This window comes from Phyllostomus discolor, chromosome 4 (assembly GCF_004126475.2).
Source record: "Phyllostomus discolor isolate MPI-MPIP mPhyDis1 chromosome 4, mPhyDis1.pri.v3, whole genome shotgun sequence".
NCBI classification, from domain to species: Eukaryota; Metazoa; Chordata; class Mammalia; order Chiroptera; family Phyllostomidae; genus Phyllostomus; species Phyllostomus discolor.
In genome coordinates this window covers 14,569,930-14,587,107 of record NC_040906.2, presented here as the reverse complement: position 1 = coordinate 14,587,107, position 17,178 = coordinate 14,569,930, and the positions used below count along the sequence as shown (strand labels likewise).

The following is a 17,178-nucleotide window of genomic DNA, read 5'->3' as shown; positions in this document are numbered from 1 at the left end:
GACTTGGGGCAGTGAGAAACTCTTAGCAGTGTCGACATAAGAAACATCCAAACCTGTGGAGAATTTTTGTGAGTTTATCTGAGTCAAACTGCCAGGAAGCAAAACGTCAATGGACTGAGAAAATGCTCCAGAGAATGGCAGTTTTGCAGCTTATTTTATACATTAGAATCAAAGGAGGAGGTGTAAGGAGATTACATGAAATCTTTCATTCCATGAAAGGGGAGGGAGAAAGCAAAGTAGAGGAATCTCTGGGATCGGATACAAAGTAAACCAGAGAGTCACATACTTCTTCTACATCGGTGGGCTCAGGATAGTAAATAATAAGTATTCACAGCACATAGCATTGGCATATAGGGAACAAGATAGCAATGAGGGGCTCTGTGGTCTTATGCTCTAATGTGGAGGTTGTGCCTGCAGGGCCTGGAAAAGATTATTCTGATATTTCAAAGGTATATCTTAGGTGCAAAAAGAGGCCTGAACTGGACTTTGCCTCAAGAGGTGAACAGCATGGAAAGGAGTAGGGCAAGGGGCAGAGCCCAAGGAAGGGAGAGGAAACAAGATTTGCTTCAGAGGTCCCCCTTTTCAGAAGCCCAGAACTCATGGGAGGATATGGGTGCTGAGTCCTAGTGACTGCATTCTTCATGGACCCAAGAAAGACAATGGGGAGTGGTGCTGTTTGGTTCAAGGCTATGAACAGGGCGAGTGATGGTGCAGGAAATTGATGAGGACCAGGATGCAGGAGAAAGGGAAGAAGGAGGAAGGGGGGGAGGAGATGGACTCCAATTCTTGTGGTTGGAAACTGGGCATGGGGTAATAAAGATAAAGCACACTCAGTGATTTGGGCTTCAGCACACACAGAAGTATCCTGTGTGAGCTTTTCCACCACACATCCACACCGCTTACCACTCCCTATCCCCGCCTCCAGCCACCATGGAATAGAGAAGACTGTGGCTCGGAGATCAGGCAGACCTGAGATTAATCTGGACTCTGCTTCTTACTGGCTGTGTGGCCTTGGACAAGTCACAGGACCTCTCTGAACCTCACTTTCCTCACAAGTTACCTGGGGATAATTATTGGAAGGCTGGTGTAGGAACCAAGTAATCAGGCATGTGCAAAGTACTTGACACCTCGTAAACAATAAAGTCACACACATACACTCTCACAAAGGTCACTCACTAGATGGGAGGTCCCTATAAATAAACCACTCATCCTGTGTACCCTCCCTACCGCCTCCCAACCTCTCTGTTGCACACTGGAGAGGTGAGAAGTTTCTCTCCTCTCTACATCCTCCTCTAGTTTCTCCAAGAAGGAGGCTGCCTTGCTGCTGCAGGGTGGAGAAAGACAAAAGGAGATGCCAGAGTAACCTGGAGTCCAGATGGCAAGCCAATCCAGCTCCTACCTCCCTTCCTCTGCTACTCTGACTCCCTTTGGAGTGCTGGTTCTGAAACAGGTCTGTGTCCAAGGGGTAACTAATTTACAAGAATGAGATGAGGAGGGGCATCCTCCCACAGGAGCTCCTGATCTCTGAAATTAGTGGAACACGTTTTTCAAACCCAGCCTGAGGTGTGGAGAATGACAGAGGGCTGCAGCCAAGAGAGCCGCTGGGTGGTGCAGAGCTGGATCAAGGAGCAGGCATGGAGCTCTCTCTGCATCACAGTGTCATGTTCCCCTGGAGCAGTGGGGTGGATGGGGGCGTGCATTGAGAGATTGATGGCATCTCCAGCCTGAAACAGCTGCCATGGCACAATACTAGCAGGGATTTGGGGGTAGACAGCCATATGGCAAGATAATTCAAAGAGAAGGGATGCATTCTGCTGGGGACCCCTATAGGCTTTTCTGATTCTACTGTGCCAACCCCCACCCCCCCATAACTTCCTCCCTCTATTCATAGTCCCCACTAAAAGGCAGACAGGCACACAGGCCAACAGTAGGGAGAGAAAAGGGAAAAGACATGAGGTTTGATCCCAGAAGACCTGAGTTCAGGTCCTGATATTCTAGCTATTAGTAACCGAGCAATTTCAAGCAAATTGTTATACATTCCAGAACCTCACTTTCCTCATCTGTAAAATGGGGACAAACAGGGCTAATATTCAAAATACTTAACAATTGCTAAGGTATAATCATGACCTATGAGAATAGGACTTAGAATCAGAACAGTGTTCTGGAAGCCCACGTTGTACCAGGCCTTAACCCTTTAGTTGTTGGGTCATGAGGGAGCCTGGGAGCTGGGGGGGGGGGCCGCTGGGAGAGCAGCCACAGCAGTGGAGGACTCAGCCAGTGACTATTTACCAACTAGTATCAAGGCATCTTGAGATTCCAATAATCACTATAGCTATACTGAATAGTTTTAGTTGCAAGCCAGACCTAAGGACAAAACCTACCTCACCGGCTGCTGTAGACTCGGTTATGTATTTCAAGCCCAAACTTGAAGTCTTTCCCCCTCTGTCTCCTCCACGTTGGTGGGTAACCTCTCACCACGTCTCAGGGCTCTTTCCTGCTATTCTGAGCAGTGCTCCTCTGTGTAAGCTCTCCCAGCAGTCTTCCCCCCACCCTCTCCTGCTGGCCCTCTAGCTCCAAGCTTCTCTTGCCAGCACCACGGACAGCTCCTGCGGGCGCGCCCATCCTAGGCCATCCACTTCTCCAGCCTTCTATCTCTTTTCTCCCCACCCAGAAACCCCGAGGTGTGGACTGAATGAGGGCCATCCCTGAGAAAACAGTGCAGGGCAGTGATTAAGAACAAGCTCTGGAGTAAAGCAGCCTGGATTTGAATCCCAACCACACCAGCTTTTAACTGTACAATCTTGTTCTTTCACTTTTACAAGACCCAGTCTCCTCAGGCCTGGCCAGACAGCTCAGCTGGTTAGAGCATCCTCCCAATACACAGGGTTGCAGATTCAATCCCTGCTCCGGGCACATACAAGACTCAATCAATGAATGCATAAATAAGCAGAACGACAGATCGATTTTCCTTTCTCTTTTTCCCCCTTCCTCTCTCTCTAACAATCAAATAAAAAATTCTCTGTATTAAAAAAGCCTCCTCAAAAAAAAAAAAGCCTCCTCTTCTGTAAACAGGGAAAAGTTTAACAGCTCAAAAGTTGGGAGGTTTAAATGAGATAAAAAATATTTTAAAAACTTGGCACAACCCTGGCTGGCGTAGCTCAGTGGATTGAGCGCAGGCTGCGAACCAAAGTGTGGCAGGTTTGATTCCCAGTCAGGCCACATACCTGGATTGCAGGCCTTGACCCCCAGCAACCGCACATTGATGTCTCTCTCTCTCTCTCTCTATCTCCCTCCCTTCCCTCTCTAAAAATAAATAAATAAAATCTTTTAAAAAAACTTGGCACAGTGCCTGGCTTATTATATGCTCTGCATAAATGAAGAACACCATTATTCTGTGATTTCCCATTCTGTCTAATACCTCAAGTCCTTTCCCATTGATTTCTAGTGGGATCCTCTCTGTCGAGTCAAGGAGTCATGTCATGGCCCCCAGCTCAGGGCAGCTGGACCCTTGAGTGCAGAAGTTGGCTTGAACTTCACGCATGGGAAAGGAGACCACCTGCGACTGGACCTTGAGATTGCCTTTCAGACCTTTTCAAATTGCGAGTTAATGTGAGATATACAGAGGTCACAAAAATAGTGTAGGAAGTCTCCCAAACCCTTCACCCAGCTTTCTCCCCTCAGGTGAACATCTGACATGACCACAGATGATTGATCAAAACAAAGAAATTAACCTTCGTGCAACAATAATAGTAATGAAAGCATAGAATTTAGTTAGATTTGACCAGTTTGTCTACTAATGTCCTTTTCATGTCTCAGTACCCAGTCGATGATCCTACCTGGAAGTTTCCTGAGACTTCCTGGTCTTTCTTGACCTCGACTCTTTTGAAGAGTACTGCCGATTAGTTTGTAAATTTTTCCTCAGTCTGGGTTTGCTTCTCGTAGTAGAGCAGCGTGTGCATTGTTGAGAAACAGAGCAGAGGGACGACGTGCCCCCCTCAGTGCATCATATCAGGACACCGGTACGTCTTACTGGTGATGCTAACTTGGATCACTTGGCTAAAGGGTGTCTGCCAGGAGTCTCCACTGTGAGCTTGCTATTTCCTCCTCTTTATTGGAGTGATCGTGCCCATGTTGTGCTTCTTTAGCATTATGAGTTCAAAACCAAGAAACCTGTCCTGGAGCTAACCATTCGACCCCTGCAGTCCCAACCCCTCCTCAGAGCCACACCCATTTCCTGTTGTCGGCCTGGTCACTTTCCTCAGGGCTTTCTTAAGCTGAGCATTTGGAGGTGTGTGCAGATGCCAGATGCAAACACACCTGGGGTTCATTAGGGCAACAGGGAGCTTTAGTTCATTTCTGTGGACTTTGGTGGAGGCCCTACAAGTTTCTTCTTGCATGGGCACTCTGGGAAAATGTGGCCAGCGAGTGTCCACAGGAATGTCCAGCTATTTTCTTCAACACGTAACGTTGGATTTTTAAAGATCTCCAATAGCATTTCTTTCACGTGGTTGTGCATAATTTCTTCCTAGCCACTAGCGTAGATATGTAAGCGTCCTTCCTTCTAGAAGGCTCTTCATCCCTCCAAGAGTTTGCTGGCATCAGAGATCCTGCCAGCAGAGCATTTACACATTTTTTTCAACCAGTTCAGTGTGAAGAGATTTGCTTATCCAGCCCTTCCCTTTGTCTCCATCGCTGTCTGCCCCCGGTTCATCCCAAGTCAGTGCGTCTCCTCACGCTGCCCCTTTAGACCATGGAGAGGCCTCGCACCTCCTCCAACCACATGCAGGCTCCATTCTAAAAAGCTTTTGTGTAAAGTGTATTAAAGGCTCCTGGAAACCCTCAGAAGATGCCTTCATCAGTTCCCATTCTCTTTGCCCTCTGTTCCGTTTACTACTGTTCTGTAAGAAATTATTCCAAACTTCAAGTTTCCAAACAATCGTTTTACTTTGCTTATGCATTTGTGGGCCAGGAATTCAGAAAGGGCTTGGCCAGGCAGCTGTGCCTCGTGCAGGTGCATCCAGAAGTCGGCCAGGGAGGGCCATGGCCATCCGAAGGCTGCGCTGGGCTGGGTGTCCCAGGTGGTGCCCTCACCTGGATGACGTGTGTGCTGGCTCTCAGCCGGGCACTCACTGGGCTGTGGATGGGAACACCGAACTGTAGTCGCTCTGGCTTGGCAATCTCAGTGTAGAACCAGGAAGGAGCTACACGGCCTTTTGTAGCCTCAGGCAAGATTCAAGGAGAGAGAAGTGTCGCAAAATTGTGGACATAGTTTTACCATTTTCACTCCCATCAAAATGGGATCCTCTCACAGCACTAGAGCATACTTTCCCGGGCAGGTTCTTGGCTGCCCCAGCCCCATCGGATCTTCTAGGCTGAAGCTGAGAGTGACTTCCTCCCGTTCTTCCGGGATGGAGAGTCCTCAGTTCCCACCTCCCTCAGCTGCTGCTGCAGGGCATCTGGACTCTGCTACGCTGTGACCATGGGAAAGTGACTTCGCCTCTCTGGGCCTTTGGACTTCACCTTTCTGCAAAGTAGGAATGAGGAACACCCTCATTTCTCAGGCTGTTAAGATTTTAAAAGATACTGTAAATAGCAGACTTAGCACAATCGATGATCCTGATTGTGGAATAAATAAATGTAGGCAAGTCCTTTTTTCTCTTGCAGACCTGGTTCACTTATCTCTAAACTGTGATAATTCCTTTATCCCGCTTCCACAGCCAGACGAGAGGAGGTTTTAAATGCACTGAGGGAGGGTCAGCCCAGAAGTTAAGGCTTCTGGGCCCCAACCTGGGCAGGAAGCACCCCGCATCCATGCCCATCTGAGGGGCATTCCCTGTGCGTGCAAGGCAGCCTAGGTGTGGTTTGGGGCATGAGGGGTGGGGCTGCTATCAGCCAACCCAGCCTTATCAGGTCTGGGCTGGCCGGAGCTTGTCGGGGTAGAACAAATAGGCTTTGAGAACGAGGCTGGGGTGTGGGATGGGGCGGGGGGAGCTGCGGGAAGGGCGTTCCACCCAGGGGGCAGAGAGCATGGGGAGGGGGGACCTGCCACCCCCAACCCTTGCCAGGAAATCCAGGGGTGCTGCATACCCCAGCCTGCCCCATGCTCGAGGGTCTCTCCAGAAGAGGACAGAAGAGTAGCTTCTTCTAGTTGGACCTCCTCAGGGGGCGTTTTGCTGTTTTTACGTGCAGAGGCACCTACTTCCGGTTTCCTCACTGGGGCTGCGGGTGCGGGAGCAGGCCCGGTCTCCCAGAGGACTGTTGCACGGACTCAGCCTTCCCGGCACAGTGCCACTCACTGTCAGAAACCATCTGTAGGCAGGCAGCACCTTTAGGCTGTGAGGGGGAAGACGGGCGAGTGCAGGACACGAGGCTTTGGAAGAGCCACGCCCAGGGGGGTTGGGTCTGTCCGAACACCAGAGGAGGCTGCCGGGAGGACACCCTGGGGACAGGTACCTGAAGAGAGGCCTCTGCACAGACGAGGCAGGGTCCGGGTACCATGGCCCTTGTGTTGAGGGCAGTCTGCCCAGGCTGCTCCAGAGGCCTCATAGCCATGGTCAAGGGTGCTGGGCGTTGGGGAGCTGGATCTCAGGCTTAAAAACCTGAAGTTGACTTGGGCCCTTTCCTCACTCTCACTGCTCATCCAAAAACACCTCAAGTCCCGGTCATTTTCCCTCCAAAATGTCTGCAGTCTGCTACCTTATTTCTGACCCCACAGCCACCTTTCAGTCCAGATGTCGGTGAACTTCTTTACCCAGTAAAAGGACTCCCCCTGCCATAGCTGCCTTCTCGGGTCTGTCCTCCACACTGCAGCCAGGTGAGCTTTCTGGAACAATATAGTTGCAAGCTTCCCCGACCTCAAACCCTCCAGGCATTCACCAGGCCCTCAGGATACATGAGTCAAGTCCAAGTGCATGGGGCACAAGGCTCCGTTTAGTCAAACTCCTGCCCACCGCTCCACCTCAGCTTGGCCAAACCCACATGCACGGGACAGCTTCCCGGTGCTGCCCTGACGGTGGTTCCTTCAAGCCCTCAGCCTCACTCAGGTCTCCAAGGCTTTGCATTTACTGTGTCCTCGGCCTGGACACCTCCTTGCTCTCTCTCTGAACACCTGCCATTCGAACACCTCCTTGCCCTCCCTGCATCGTCCTCATCTCCAGGAGGTTTCCCTAGTCCCCAGCCTCCCCTGGCGCTCAGACACACGGGTGTGAAGCACACCACACAGTACATGGTGTGGACACCCATCTCCCCCGCTGCTCCTGACCATCCAGTTCACTGAGGCCAGGGACTGCCCCTTTCCCCCACTCTGGCACAGAGCCTGACACAGAATGTCTAGTAAACAGTGACTGAATGAGTGAGTGAAGATTACAGCTGTGGGTGCAGCAGTCTTGGGGGCTGAGCATGCACCCGAGGGGAGAGCCAGGCATTGGGTCAGCAGCTGCTTGGGCCTAGGGTCTACGGTTGACTTTCCTCTGGGTCATGACATCGTGCAGAGGGTGGGGCCAGCTGGGCTCTGGAGGGAGGGATCAGGGCCAGCACGCTGCAGAGGCAAAGGATGACTTCTCAGGCTGTTTCTCCTTGTCTCCCTGCTCACACCATCTCTCAGACCTGAGTCCTGGATTCCCAGAAAAGGTTGGTCTTTAGAGGGGCTGAATCCAGACAAAGGTTTTTCTAAACCTTTCCAGTCTTCTCTGTCAGAGAATGGACTTTTTTCCCTCTGTGGAGGCCCAACTAGAACACAAAGGCCTGGAGACGCCAAATGGTTTTGTGTCCACAGGGCAGAGTAAACGAGGGGGTGACCACCATCACCCCCCTGCCAACCAACTCTCTAGGACAGGATCTCTCTCACTTAGAAATGCCTGCAGGGGAGAGAATGTGCAAATCAGTGAACAAGAGTACCTTGACCTTGACCTCTTATGGTTGTCACCAAAAATAAATTCAGGGACATCTGGTTCCTGTGAGCCTGGTCCATGTGAGTCTGCCACAGAGGGGTGAGTCCATTCTGGATCTTCCAACAAAGCACATGTCCAGGCCTGCCGAGCTAAGTAGACCTTCCAAGTTCACCAAGGGAAAGACTGTGGTATAAAAAGCGGGTCTGACGGTGGTGGGAGGAGGGAGAAATGGGTAACGGGGAGTCCAATGTGTGGTGACAGATGGAAACTAGACTTTTGGTGGTGAGCACACTATAGTGTATGTAGACATTGAATGATAATGCTATGAAAGTTATATAATGCTATTAACCGATGTTACCTCAGTTAGCACAAAAACAAAACAGTGGGCCCGGGAGCCAGAGGCATAGGTTCAAATCCTGCTTCTGTCGCTTGTGTTGCATAATCTTGGGCAAGTGACTCAACCTTCCTGTGCTTCTGCATTCTCATTTGGAAAAGGGTATAATTATAGTGTATATCACAGGGGTCTTTATGAAAATTAAATGGGTTCTACATGTGAAGCACTTAGAACAATGCCTGGCAATGGGGAATCTTCATTATGAAGTGATAGCAGTTTTTTTTTTTAAGGTGAACATAAGTAATTTAAAAAATTTTTTAAAGATTTTATTTATTTATTTTTAGAGAAGGAAGGGAGGGAGAAAGAGAGAGAGAAACATCAATGTGCGGTTGCTGGGGGCCGTGGCCTGCAACCCAGGCATGTGCCTGGACTGGGAATCGAGCCTGCGATGCTTTGGTTTGCAGCCCACACTCAGTCCACTGAGCTACACAAACCAGGGCATGATAGCAGTTTTTATTCCTTACAGCCCATGGGGGCTTATTCCCCCTGCCCCCATGACACAGTCCCCAGGGAATGAAGTTTTCTCTGGACTTCTCCTCCATGGGGGCGGGGCATGGGTAAGGTGAGAATCTGACCCGCCCTGTCCCCATCCGCCCCCACTCAGCACTCTCTGTAGGGCCCTCCACAGCGCAGGGAGTTCTGATCTGCAGTGTACACCAGTTTCCATGGTGTAAATTGTCCCACCACAGCCTCTACCAACTGGTTCATGAAATTCCTGAAATGTAACAATTGAACCACTGAGCCTGGGAATCAGCTAACCTGGAGCGAGCACAGAAATACCTGTCTTGGGATGAAAAGACCAAGAGAAAATGAAGTGTGTGTGGGGGGGGTCATCCGGTTTGGGCCACACACTGGGCCTTCTCTAGACTAAGCGATGTTCCTCAGAATGTGGCGTGTGGACCACCAGCCATGTTTGGGGTATTTGGACAAGTAAGTTCATGGGCCTCACTCTGGATCTCTTCAAGCACCATCTTGGAAGTCGGGCCAAGGATAACTTTTAAACAAGCCGCCCAGGTGATTCTGAAGTCCGAGCGCTGCCAGGCTAAGGAGCCCTGACTCAGGTGGGAAGTCAGGAGGGGCCGCAGGCAGAGGTGCACTCTCCGGAATCGCGTCCTGCCGTGGCCCGTTATCTCAGTGAAGGGTCAGAAACCCAGGCCCCAAGAGAGACCGGAGCAAGCAGGGACAACACCTTCACTAGAGCACAGCCCGTGGTTCTGGATGCGTGAAGCGACCGCAGACTAGCTACCTCACCTCTGTCTCCAACCCAGCCTCGGGGTCGGCATGGCGAGGCCTGGCCTGGCGTAGAGCACAGCTCTCTGCTGGGACCTCACAGAGCGGCCGGTGAGGCCGGCCCTGCAGAGTGGGTGGAGCAGTGGAGGGTTTGCCGTGAGGGGAAGGTGAGCACGCCCCAGGACGGGCCCACCCCTGGCTCCAGACCACCCATGTACTGCACCCACTCAGCAACCAGGACTCTCTGGCTCTAACAACTTAAATAATTTTTATTACAAAAGGAAGAAAAGACCAAAACATCCCCCAAATTGTCCCATAGGCTTCCCCCTTGGTGCCAATAAATAAGGTGGGGGAGACTGACCAAAGGAGGGGTGGGGGTCACGGTTCAGCAGAGGAGGGGGCTAAGCCTGGGCAGGGGCGACAAGAACCTTGAGCTCACTCCCCTGGCCCGGGCGCTGTGATCACATTGGCTGGAACACAGAACTCCGCCCGCTGACAGCGACAGTCTCTGGATGTGTCCCGAGGAGTGTGGCCAGGGAGGAAGGACGTGTCTCAGGATGGCCAGGAGGGCTGCCCCACTCTGCGGCCTTCTCAGTTCCGGGCAGCGCTGAGTCCAGCCAGCTCCCTGCCGGCTCCCAGGGAATCTAGCAGCATCAACTGAGGTGCGAGCCCCCCGAAGGGGGGTCTAAGACAGATGGAATGGGTTCTCCCCGTTGGGGGAGGCAGGTATGAAAAGTCGTAGTGAGAGCCGGTCGGGTTGGGACCCATCGTGCCAGCCTGGAGGTCTATAGGTGAGGAGGACAGAGCACTCCCCTTGCCAGCTCAGCCTCCATCTCTGTCACCACATCAAGATGGTGGAGGTGGGGGTGTGGGACACGCTGGCATCGCCCAGTCAAGTCTCAATGGTGTATCTCTGTGGTGGAGGAGATGGTGGGATCCAGGGCCCCAGGCTCAGGACCCTCCTGGTGGGGAGGCCTTTGGATCCAGTTGGGCAGCTCCGGGAGGACAGCGGAGGGGTCTTCTCAGCTGCCTGGCCCGGCCATGCCCAGCGAGTGGAAGCTGCTCTCTTCCAACAAGAGCCGTCCCAGGCGGTACAGGAGCTGGGGGTACCAGTGCACACCCTCCCCTGGGGTCCAGCTGCCCCATGTCAAGCTGTGAAACAGTCTCAGGGGCCAGAAGGCCAAGTGCGCCAGGTGGTGGTCAGCCACGGCTGCGAAGCAGGAGGCCACCACGTCCTCTACCACCAGCGTCCCGTGCCTCGTCAGTGGGGCATAGGCCCCAAGGGCGATGTGTGTGGAGACAGCTGCCACTCGGGCAGGCTGCAGGCCTGGCGCCCCGGCCACCAGCACGTACTGGCCAGGCTGCACTTGGCTGGCAAACGTGGCCCGGAAGTGGGCTGCTGGTTCTGTGTGATTGTTGGCAGTGAAGAGCAAGTGGGCGGGTGTGAGTGCCAGGCGTCTTGGGGGGTCCTGGGTCTCGATGACCTGGAAGACCCTCAGCCTATCTGGCTCCCGATCCAGGAAAATGAGCACTTCGCTGAAGGTGGGGTTCCCATCCTCCCCCATGGCCAGCACCCGGTCGCCCGGCCTCACGGCTGACAAAGCCACACGCACCCCACTCTCCAGGCGCACCCGGGCTCCAGCAGGGAAGCAGCCGCCTGTCTTGGCTGCCGCTGAGTGTTCTGTGGGAAGAAGGGACATGAAGGCGTTACTGCTGTGATGCTCGGATTCCCAGTGACAGCACCCCTCCTGAGCCCAGCCAGACCGCCCCTTGCTCCCCGGGAGCCCCCATCACCATGTCTTGGCCCCTCTCCCCACTTTTCTTGCAGCCTTGAACCCAGTCCAACCCACAGTGTGATCCCTGCCCTGCTCCCCAGTCTAAGCCCTGGCCAGTGAGAGGAGCACACTGTGGCTCCACTGAGCGAGGAGAAAACGGCCGTTTGGAAGTCCAGATGGAGCCACCCATTTGCCCTCAATCCTGACAATGTTGTGGAGCGGCCAGAGAGGTCAGAGGTCAGCTGAGCCAGGGCGGCGATCTGCTGTGACTGGACACCCAGAAATCTGCAGCCTCTCCTCCGGGGTCTGAATGTGCCATTATTTCTCACCCCTTAGCCAGACACTCCCCCAGAATTGCTCTCTGACACTGACACCCCAAGTTTTTGTGCCAGAGCTGGCCCCTGGAGTCTAAACGGAAGTGAGAGGAGGACCAGCCGAGGGGAGAATACAGACACCGGGGAAGCCCCCCGCTCAGCGGCCAGGGTGAAATCATTGTCTTCAGTTCGTGTGCTGGGTCGGTCCTTGTGCAGGAGGAGGACACGGTGGCATCAGTGGGTGGGATGGAGAACAGTGTTTGGGGGCCAGGGACAGTGAATGGCAGTGGCCACCCTGGGAGCTGGCACCCGCCAGTGTCTGCAGGTGAGGGGCCCGTGTGACTTGAAGTGGACACTGTTGGCAGGAAAGTGCTGAGGGGGCAGACGGGGGTGGGGCCAGCACTGTGGGGGGCGGGAATTGGGAACAGTCAAAAAGCAGGGCCTGGTTTCTGTGTGCAGGGTCTGCAGTGCGGCTACTGCCTGTGCCAGCGTGGAGGGCTGCACCCACAGCCGGGGGGGGGGGGGCCGGCCGGCAGTCACACGGGAACCGTCCGAAGCACGCGTGACCGGGTTCGGTGTGGGGAACAGGGACACTGACAAGATCTGCGAGGGGCGGGGCCCCAATGCCTGCCCATTCCGATCAACAAGGCGGCAAATCTGGGAAAATCCACTTTATTGAGTCGGTTCTGTTTATTTTGGCCCTCGTGGCTGGCTCTGCCCCAAAAGGCCCAGCTTCAGGGCCCCGAGGGAGAGGTTGGGGACGCCTGCGCCCCCCTGGGAGGAGCAGACGCGGTGCCCTAAGTGGCCTGGCCAGCAGGCCTGGTTGTGGGCTCTGAACCTCTGGGCCCTCCCTGGCCCCTGACCATCCACCCGCCCTCCTCCCTTCTGCACCATGCTGGGTGGGGCCTGCTGTCTCTGCCACAGCCTGGCTTCCACATCGGTTCAGCTTGCTCTGTCTCGAACCTCCTGCAGTGGGCTCTGTGCTGTGGACCTCGAGGTTGGCCCCCCGTAGCGCCGGAACAGGGCCCTGTCTCCCTAGGCTCTCGCCATTGACACTACCGGGCCCGGGAGGAGCAGGCGGTCACAAGCAGAAGTGGGGAGCGCCGCCGACGTCCTCTTTCCCGGGGTTCCCGCCTCCAACCCCGGGCGGGTCTCTTCACTTTCTCAGTGGCGCCGCCTGCCCATGCCCTGCGGCCCCGGCCCCGGGCCCAGTCCCCAGGCAGCGGCTCACCGGACTTGACGGAGCAATGCACGTGGGCCTTGGACTCGTAATACACCCAGTCGAAGCCGGCCTCCACAGCCAGGCGCGCCAGCAGTCCGTACTTATTGCGGTCGCGGTCCGACGTGGTGATGTCCACTGCGCGGCCCTCGTAGTGCAGCGACTCCTCCGAGTGGTGGCCGTCCTCGTCCCAGCCCTCCGTCACCCGCAGCTTCACGCCGGGCCACTGGTTCATCACCGAGATGGCCAGGGAGTTCAGGCGGTCCTTGCAGCGCTGCGAGAGGAAAGCACCGGGTTGGGGGAGGCGCTGGTCCGCGTGCGGGTGGAGGCTCTGCCTCGCTCTCGCAGAGCGCCCGCCCGGGCTGGGAAAGCGGGCAGGGCGCGCTCTCGCTCTCTCGTAGGGACGCAGAGCCCTGACTCGCTTCCTTCCGCTGTAACTTCTGGCTGCCCCAGGGCCCTGGACCGCACTGCGACGCCTCCCATCTGGAGGTCGCGGCCAGCCGCGCACCCTTGGGGCTCCTTTATCTGAGAAGTAGCCCCTCCCTTCTGTACTCTTTCTGCCCCGCTGGGTGTACCGATTCCTCCACAGACCCGAGTACACCTTTCCAGCGCCCAGGCCCTCCGTCTCAGCGAGGCACCGGAGACCAGGGACGGCCTGCTACCTGGAGGGATGCGAGCGGGGCCGACCGCCTGGGGCTGGCCTGCGAGGCGTGCAAGGCCGGAGACGCCCAGTAGGTGTCACCGTAGCCTTAGGGCTGAGGCCCGGGGACACCAGCCCCGGAGGCACGGCAGGTGCGGAGTCCCCGTAGCGTGGGGGGGGGGGGGTGTTGGAGGGAATCTCGGTACCACCTGGATCCCTCGGGCGCCAAAAAGCATTCCTTCTGGGACCCGCTTCTGTCCAAACCCTGCCCGCACCCGTGCCCGAAATACCACAGCCCTGGAACCAGACGTTGGTGGAAAGGCTGGTGCTGGTTTGGCCCGATGGAGGGCGCCGCCGAGCGGCTCCCGCTACGAGGGACTCCCGGGGGCTTATAAATAAAGCATGCAATGTCCCCTCAGCGCCTCTGCGCTGCCCGCGTCTGGGAAGAGACCTGAGAAACCCAGCTTCTAATTTCAGGGAGCCGGCTTCACCCTCCGCCTCACTTGGGATGGGAGCAGAACCTCGCCCCCGGTAAGGACGGCAGAGATCGCCCGTCTGTGTTGACTCCCCGCGAGCCTGCAGCCCAAAGGACCCGGCACTTGGCTGGGGGAGGGGCCGGCAGGAGAGGGGGTCCTTCCACGGTCCTCGGCTCTGAAGTTCGAGGTGCTGCCAGGCTCGGGCAGCCCGTGTCTCAGCCTACCCCCACCCGCAGAGCCCAGGTCCACAGACCCTTGGACTCGGTCTCCCAGGAGCCAACAGCGGTTAGGACGCAAGGCCCGGCCGTCCACCGGGCCAGCGGACCAGCTGGGACGCTCACTGCCTCAGGAAGGAGCTCCGCGTGCTCTCGCCTCCGGGATCCTAGCTCCCCACCTATGCTCACTGGCGCGCCCCTGCTCCCCGCCCCTTTCTCCCCCGCCACCCCCTCCTCGGGTCCAGAGCCCGGGCGCGCGCTGTCAATGATTGCCCAGCCCGTGGCCCGGATCCTTATCTGCATTCCTCTGCGCCCTGCCCGGCCCGGCCACCAGCCAACCTTCGCCCCGACTCTGGCCGTCCAGCCCCGGCGCCAGGGCGCATGCTGAGGGCCGTGGTCTAGCTGCTTTTCCTAAAGCACGGGACGTGGGCTGCCCGGCTGTGGGGGAAGCCCCGGGACGCCGCTGAGGAAGGGAACGTAGGTCTCTTCCCTTGCGGACCCCGTGGCAGGGAAGAAAGTTTGCGCCTCCTCACCAGACCCCCGCCCCTCACTCCCCACCCCCCCAAACCCCAGCGCGGATCCGAGCACGCAGAGACTGGCTTCAGCTCTGCTCCCTGCCTCCTCGGTACCCGGCACCCGAGTCCCTCCCTTCCAGTCCAACCCGTTACTGCCACCGAGCCCAGGGATCCCCCAAGTTCGATCCCGGAGCCCGAACGCCCCTGCCCTCTACCCTTCGACCGCAGCTGTGCCGCTCGGCTCTCTAGGCAGGCACGTGCGCTCTCCTGGCGAGTTCTCTCCCACCTCCATCTTCCTCGCTGTTCCTTAACCCCACACCCCACCCGGACGCGGCTCCAGGAGGAGGCAGCGCATCAAACCAAGAGCGCGCGTGGAGGAAAGGCCGCGGGGCCCCTGTACCCGGAGCTTCTTCGTCTCGGGGTGCCGAGTGTCTTCTAATTGAAAGAGACCCAGCCGTGCGGTGGGTCGGGCCTGGAAGGACCGTGTGGGTCCCAGAGGCACACAGGAGGCAGCCGGGTCGAGGTGCCTCCGGGTGCCGTGTCTGACCGGAGCTGCCGGCGCTCCCGGGGCTGTGGGGCCGCGGCCAGCTGGCTGGGCCGTGGCGCTCAGCAGCAGGGGGGCTCTTCTCGCAGCCTCCGGCGAGCTCGGGGATGCCGACACTCCCGCCGGGACCCCTGGCTGCCCCATCTTGGGCATGAGACGGTTGGGCTTGGCGAGAGGGGCAGGTGCCAGAGGGCGTGCCAGCCAGTCGAGAAAAGGTGCCAGAGGGGCGGGTAGGGCCGGGCAGGTGGCGGTGCTTCGGCAGCGGCGCCCTGGGAGCCGGGAGGGCGGGTCGCGCTCACCTGGGTCATGAGGCGGTCGGCGCCCGTGTTCTCCTCGTCCTTGAAGATGATGTCGGGATTATAATTGGGGGTGAGCTCCTTGAAGCGCTCCGAGCTCCGCGCGATCTTGCCTTCATAGCGCCCGCTGGCGCCCAGGGTCTTCTCGGGCACGTTGGGGCTGAATTGCTTATAGGCGAGTGGCACGAGCTTGCGCGGCGGCCGCCGCCGGCTGCCCACCACCCGGCCCGGCCCGCAGCCCCGCGCCGCGGGCACCAGCAGCAGCAGCAGGAGCAGGCAGACCCGCAGTCGGGGCCGGAGCCGGGCGGGAGACATGGCCGGGAGCCCGGGAGCGCGGCGGGCGAGGGCGCCTGGTGGGCTGATGGGTGGGCGAGTCGACCCGGGCCCTGCGGGGGCTCAGGCGTCGGGGTGGCTCCGGGGGGCTCCGGGTGGGGGCGCCATGGGCTGCGCGGCGCGGCGCAGGGCCGGCAGGACTCAGGTGCGGGGCGGGGGCCCGGGGCCCTGGCTGGTGGCGGCGAGCTGTCCCCCTCGGCGCCTCGACTCTGAGCTGCCCGGCTCGCCCGCCGCCAATAAATAGGCCGGCCCGTTTGTTTTGGCAACGCGGCGGCGGCGGGGGGCGGCGGACGGCGGGGCTGCGGGCCGCCGGGCTGGGCTGGGCTGGCCGGGGCCGGCGGGTTGGCGGGCCCCGCGGTTAGCACCCCGGCCCGGCGGTCAGGCGGCTCGGGCGGAGCGGGAGCTGCTGCCGTCTGCGGCGCAGCCCGGGGCCGAGTGAGAGGGGAAATGGAAGAGATCCGGGCTCGGGCCCCGCGCAGACCGCACCCTGCCCATGTCCCTGCCTCCTGTGTGCTCGACAGCGAACCTGCGGCAAGGGCAGCACAGCCTCCTCCCCCTCGGGCGGGCGGCCCCCGGCACTAGCCAGCCCTCGTCCCGCTCGCTCCTCCGCCGCGAGTCCGCCCGCCCGCCCGCCCGCTGCCCTCGGCGCCCCCTGCGCTGCCTGAGTTTGCCCTCCCCGCCCCGACGCGCCCCACCCGCCTTGGCCTCGCCTCTGGGCTCCCCGCGGCTCCGGGGTGCCCCGCCAGGCGCAAACCTCCCGGACAGGAGCTGCCACCCCCACGGCGACCGCAACCCGCGGCGCGGCCGGACGCGAGGGGCGGGGGGCTGTGGCCGGACCGCACAGCCGCCTACGGTGTCCCCTGCGGGGAAGTAAACCCAAAAGGCAGGAGGCCACTGGTAACCTGGTGCCCCACCCCGGCCCGGGAGACGCTCCCTCTCGGCTCGGTGGAGCCGAGTTCTGTATCAGCTCAGCGCACATCCCACGGCCCGCGGGTGTGAAGCTGGGAGTGGGGCGTCCGTCCTTGGGAGAGAGTCAGCAGGGTCTGGGGGGCTGGAAACGCTGTTACAAGGAGCCAGATGGGATTGCCAAGGGACAGGCCAAGGTGCAGAGAAGTGCCGCCAGAGTGGAGACGTCAACAGGATGCGGGGCTGCGCGGCCGCCACCTTCAAGAGGGGCAACCCAGAGCTCGGTGGCGGGGCTTGCTAAAAATGAAAGAAAAAAAAAAGATGCAAAGCCAGTGGCAACCAGGACTTGCTAAATAATTGCTCTTTTAGACCTGCTTTACACATTAGCAAGGACATAGGCTACGGAGAGGCAGCCGGAGAAGGGAACGTGGG

At 58.0% G+C, this 17,178-nt stretch overlaps 1 protein-coding gene across 1 annotated transcript; it reads right to left on the bottom strand.

The window, feature by feature from the left end:
• Positions 1–9,758: 9,758 nt before the first annotated feature.
• On the bottom strand, positions 9,759–16,390 carry IHH (Indian hedgehog signaling molecule). Its single transcript, XM_028509648.2, has 3 exons — positions 15,511–16,390; positions 12,834–13,095; positions 9,759–11,194 (listed from the first exon to the last, which is right to left on the bottom strand). The coding sequence occupies exons 1-3, from the start codon at positions 15,820–15,822 to the stop codon at positions 10,536–10,538; spliced, it is 1,233 nt and encodes a 410-aa protein (XP_028365449.1). The 5' UTR covers positions 15,823–16,390; the 3' UTR covers positions 9,759–10,535.
• Positions 16,391–17,178: the final 788 nt, after the last annotated feature.

Bases quoted from the DNA above. Each gene is read 5' to 3' on its own strand.
- IHH (XM_028509648.2), bottom strand. From the start codon at position 15,822: ATGTCTCCCGCCCGGCTCCGGCCCCGACTGCGGGTCTGCCTGCTCCTG. The intron at 13,096-15,510 runs GTGAGCGCGACC...TTCCTCTCGCAG, and splicing joins CCGACCGCCTCATGACCCAG to CGCTGCAAGGACCGCCTGAA. The intron at 11,195-12,833 runs GTGAGCCGCTGC...TTCTTCCCACAG, and splicing joins GCATTGCTCCGTCAAGTCCG to AACACTCAGCGGCAGCCAAG.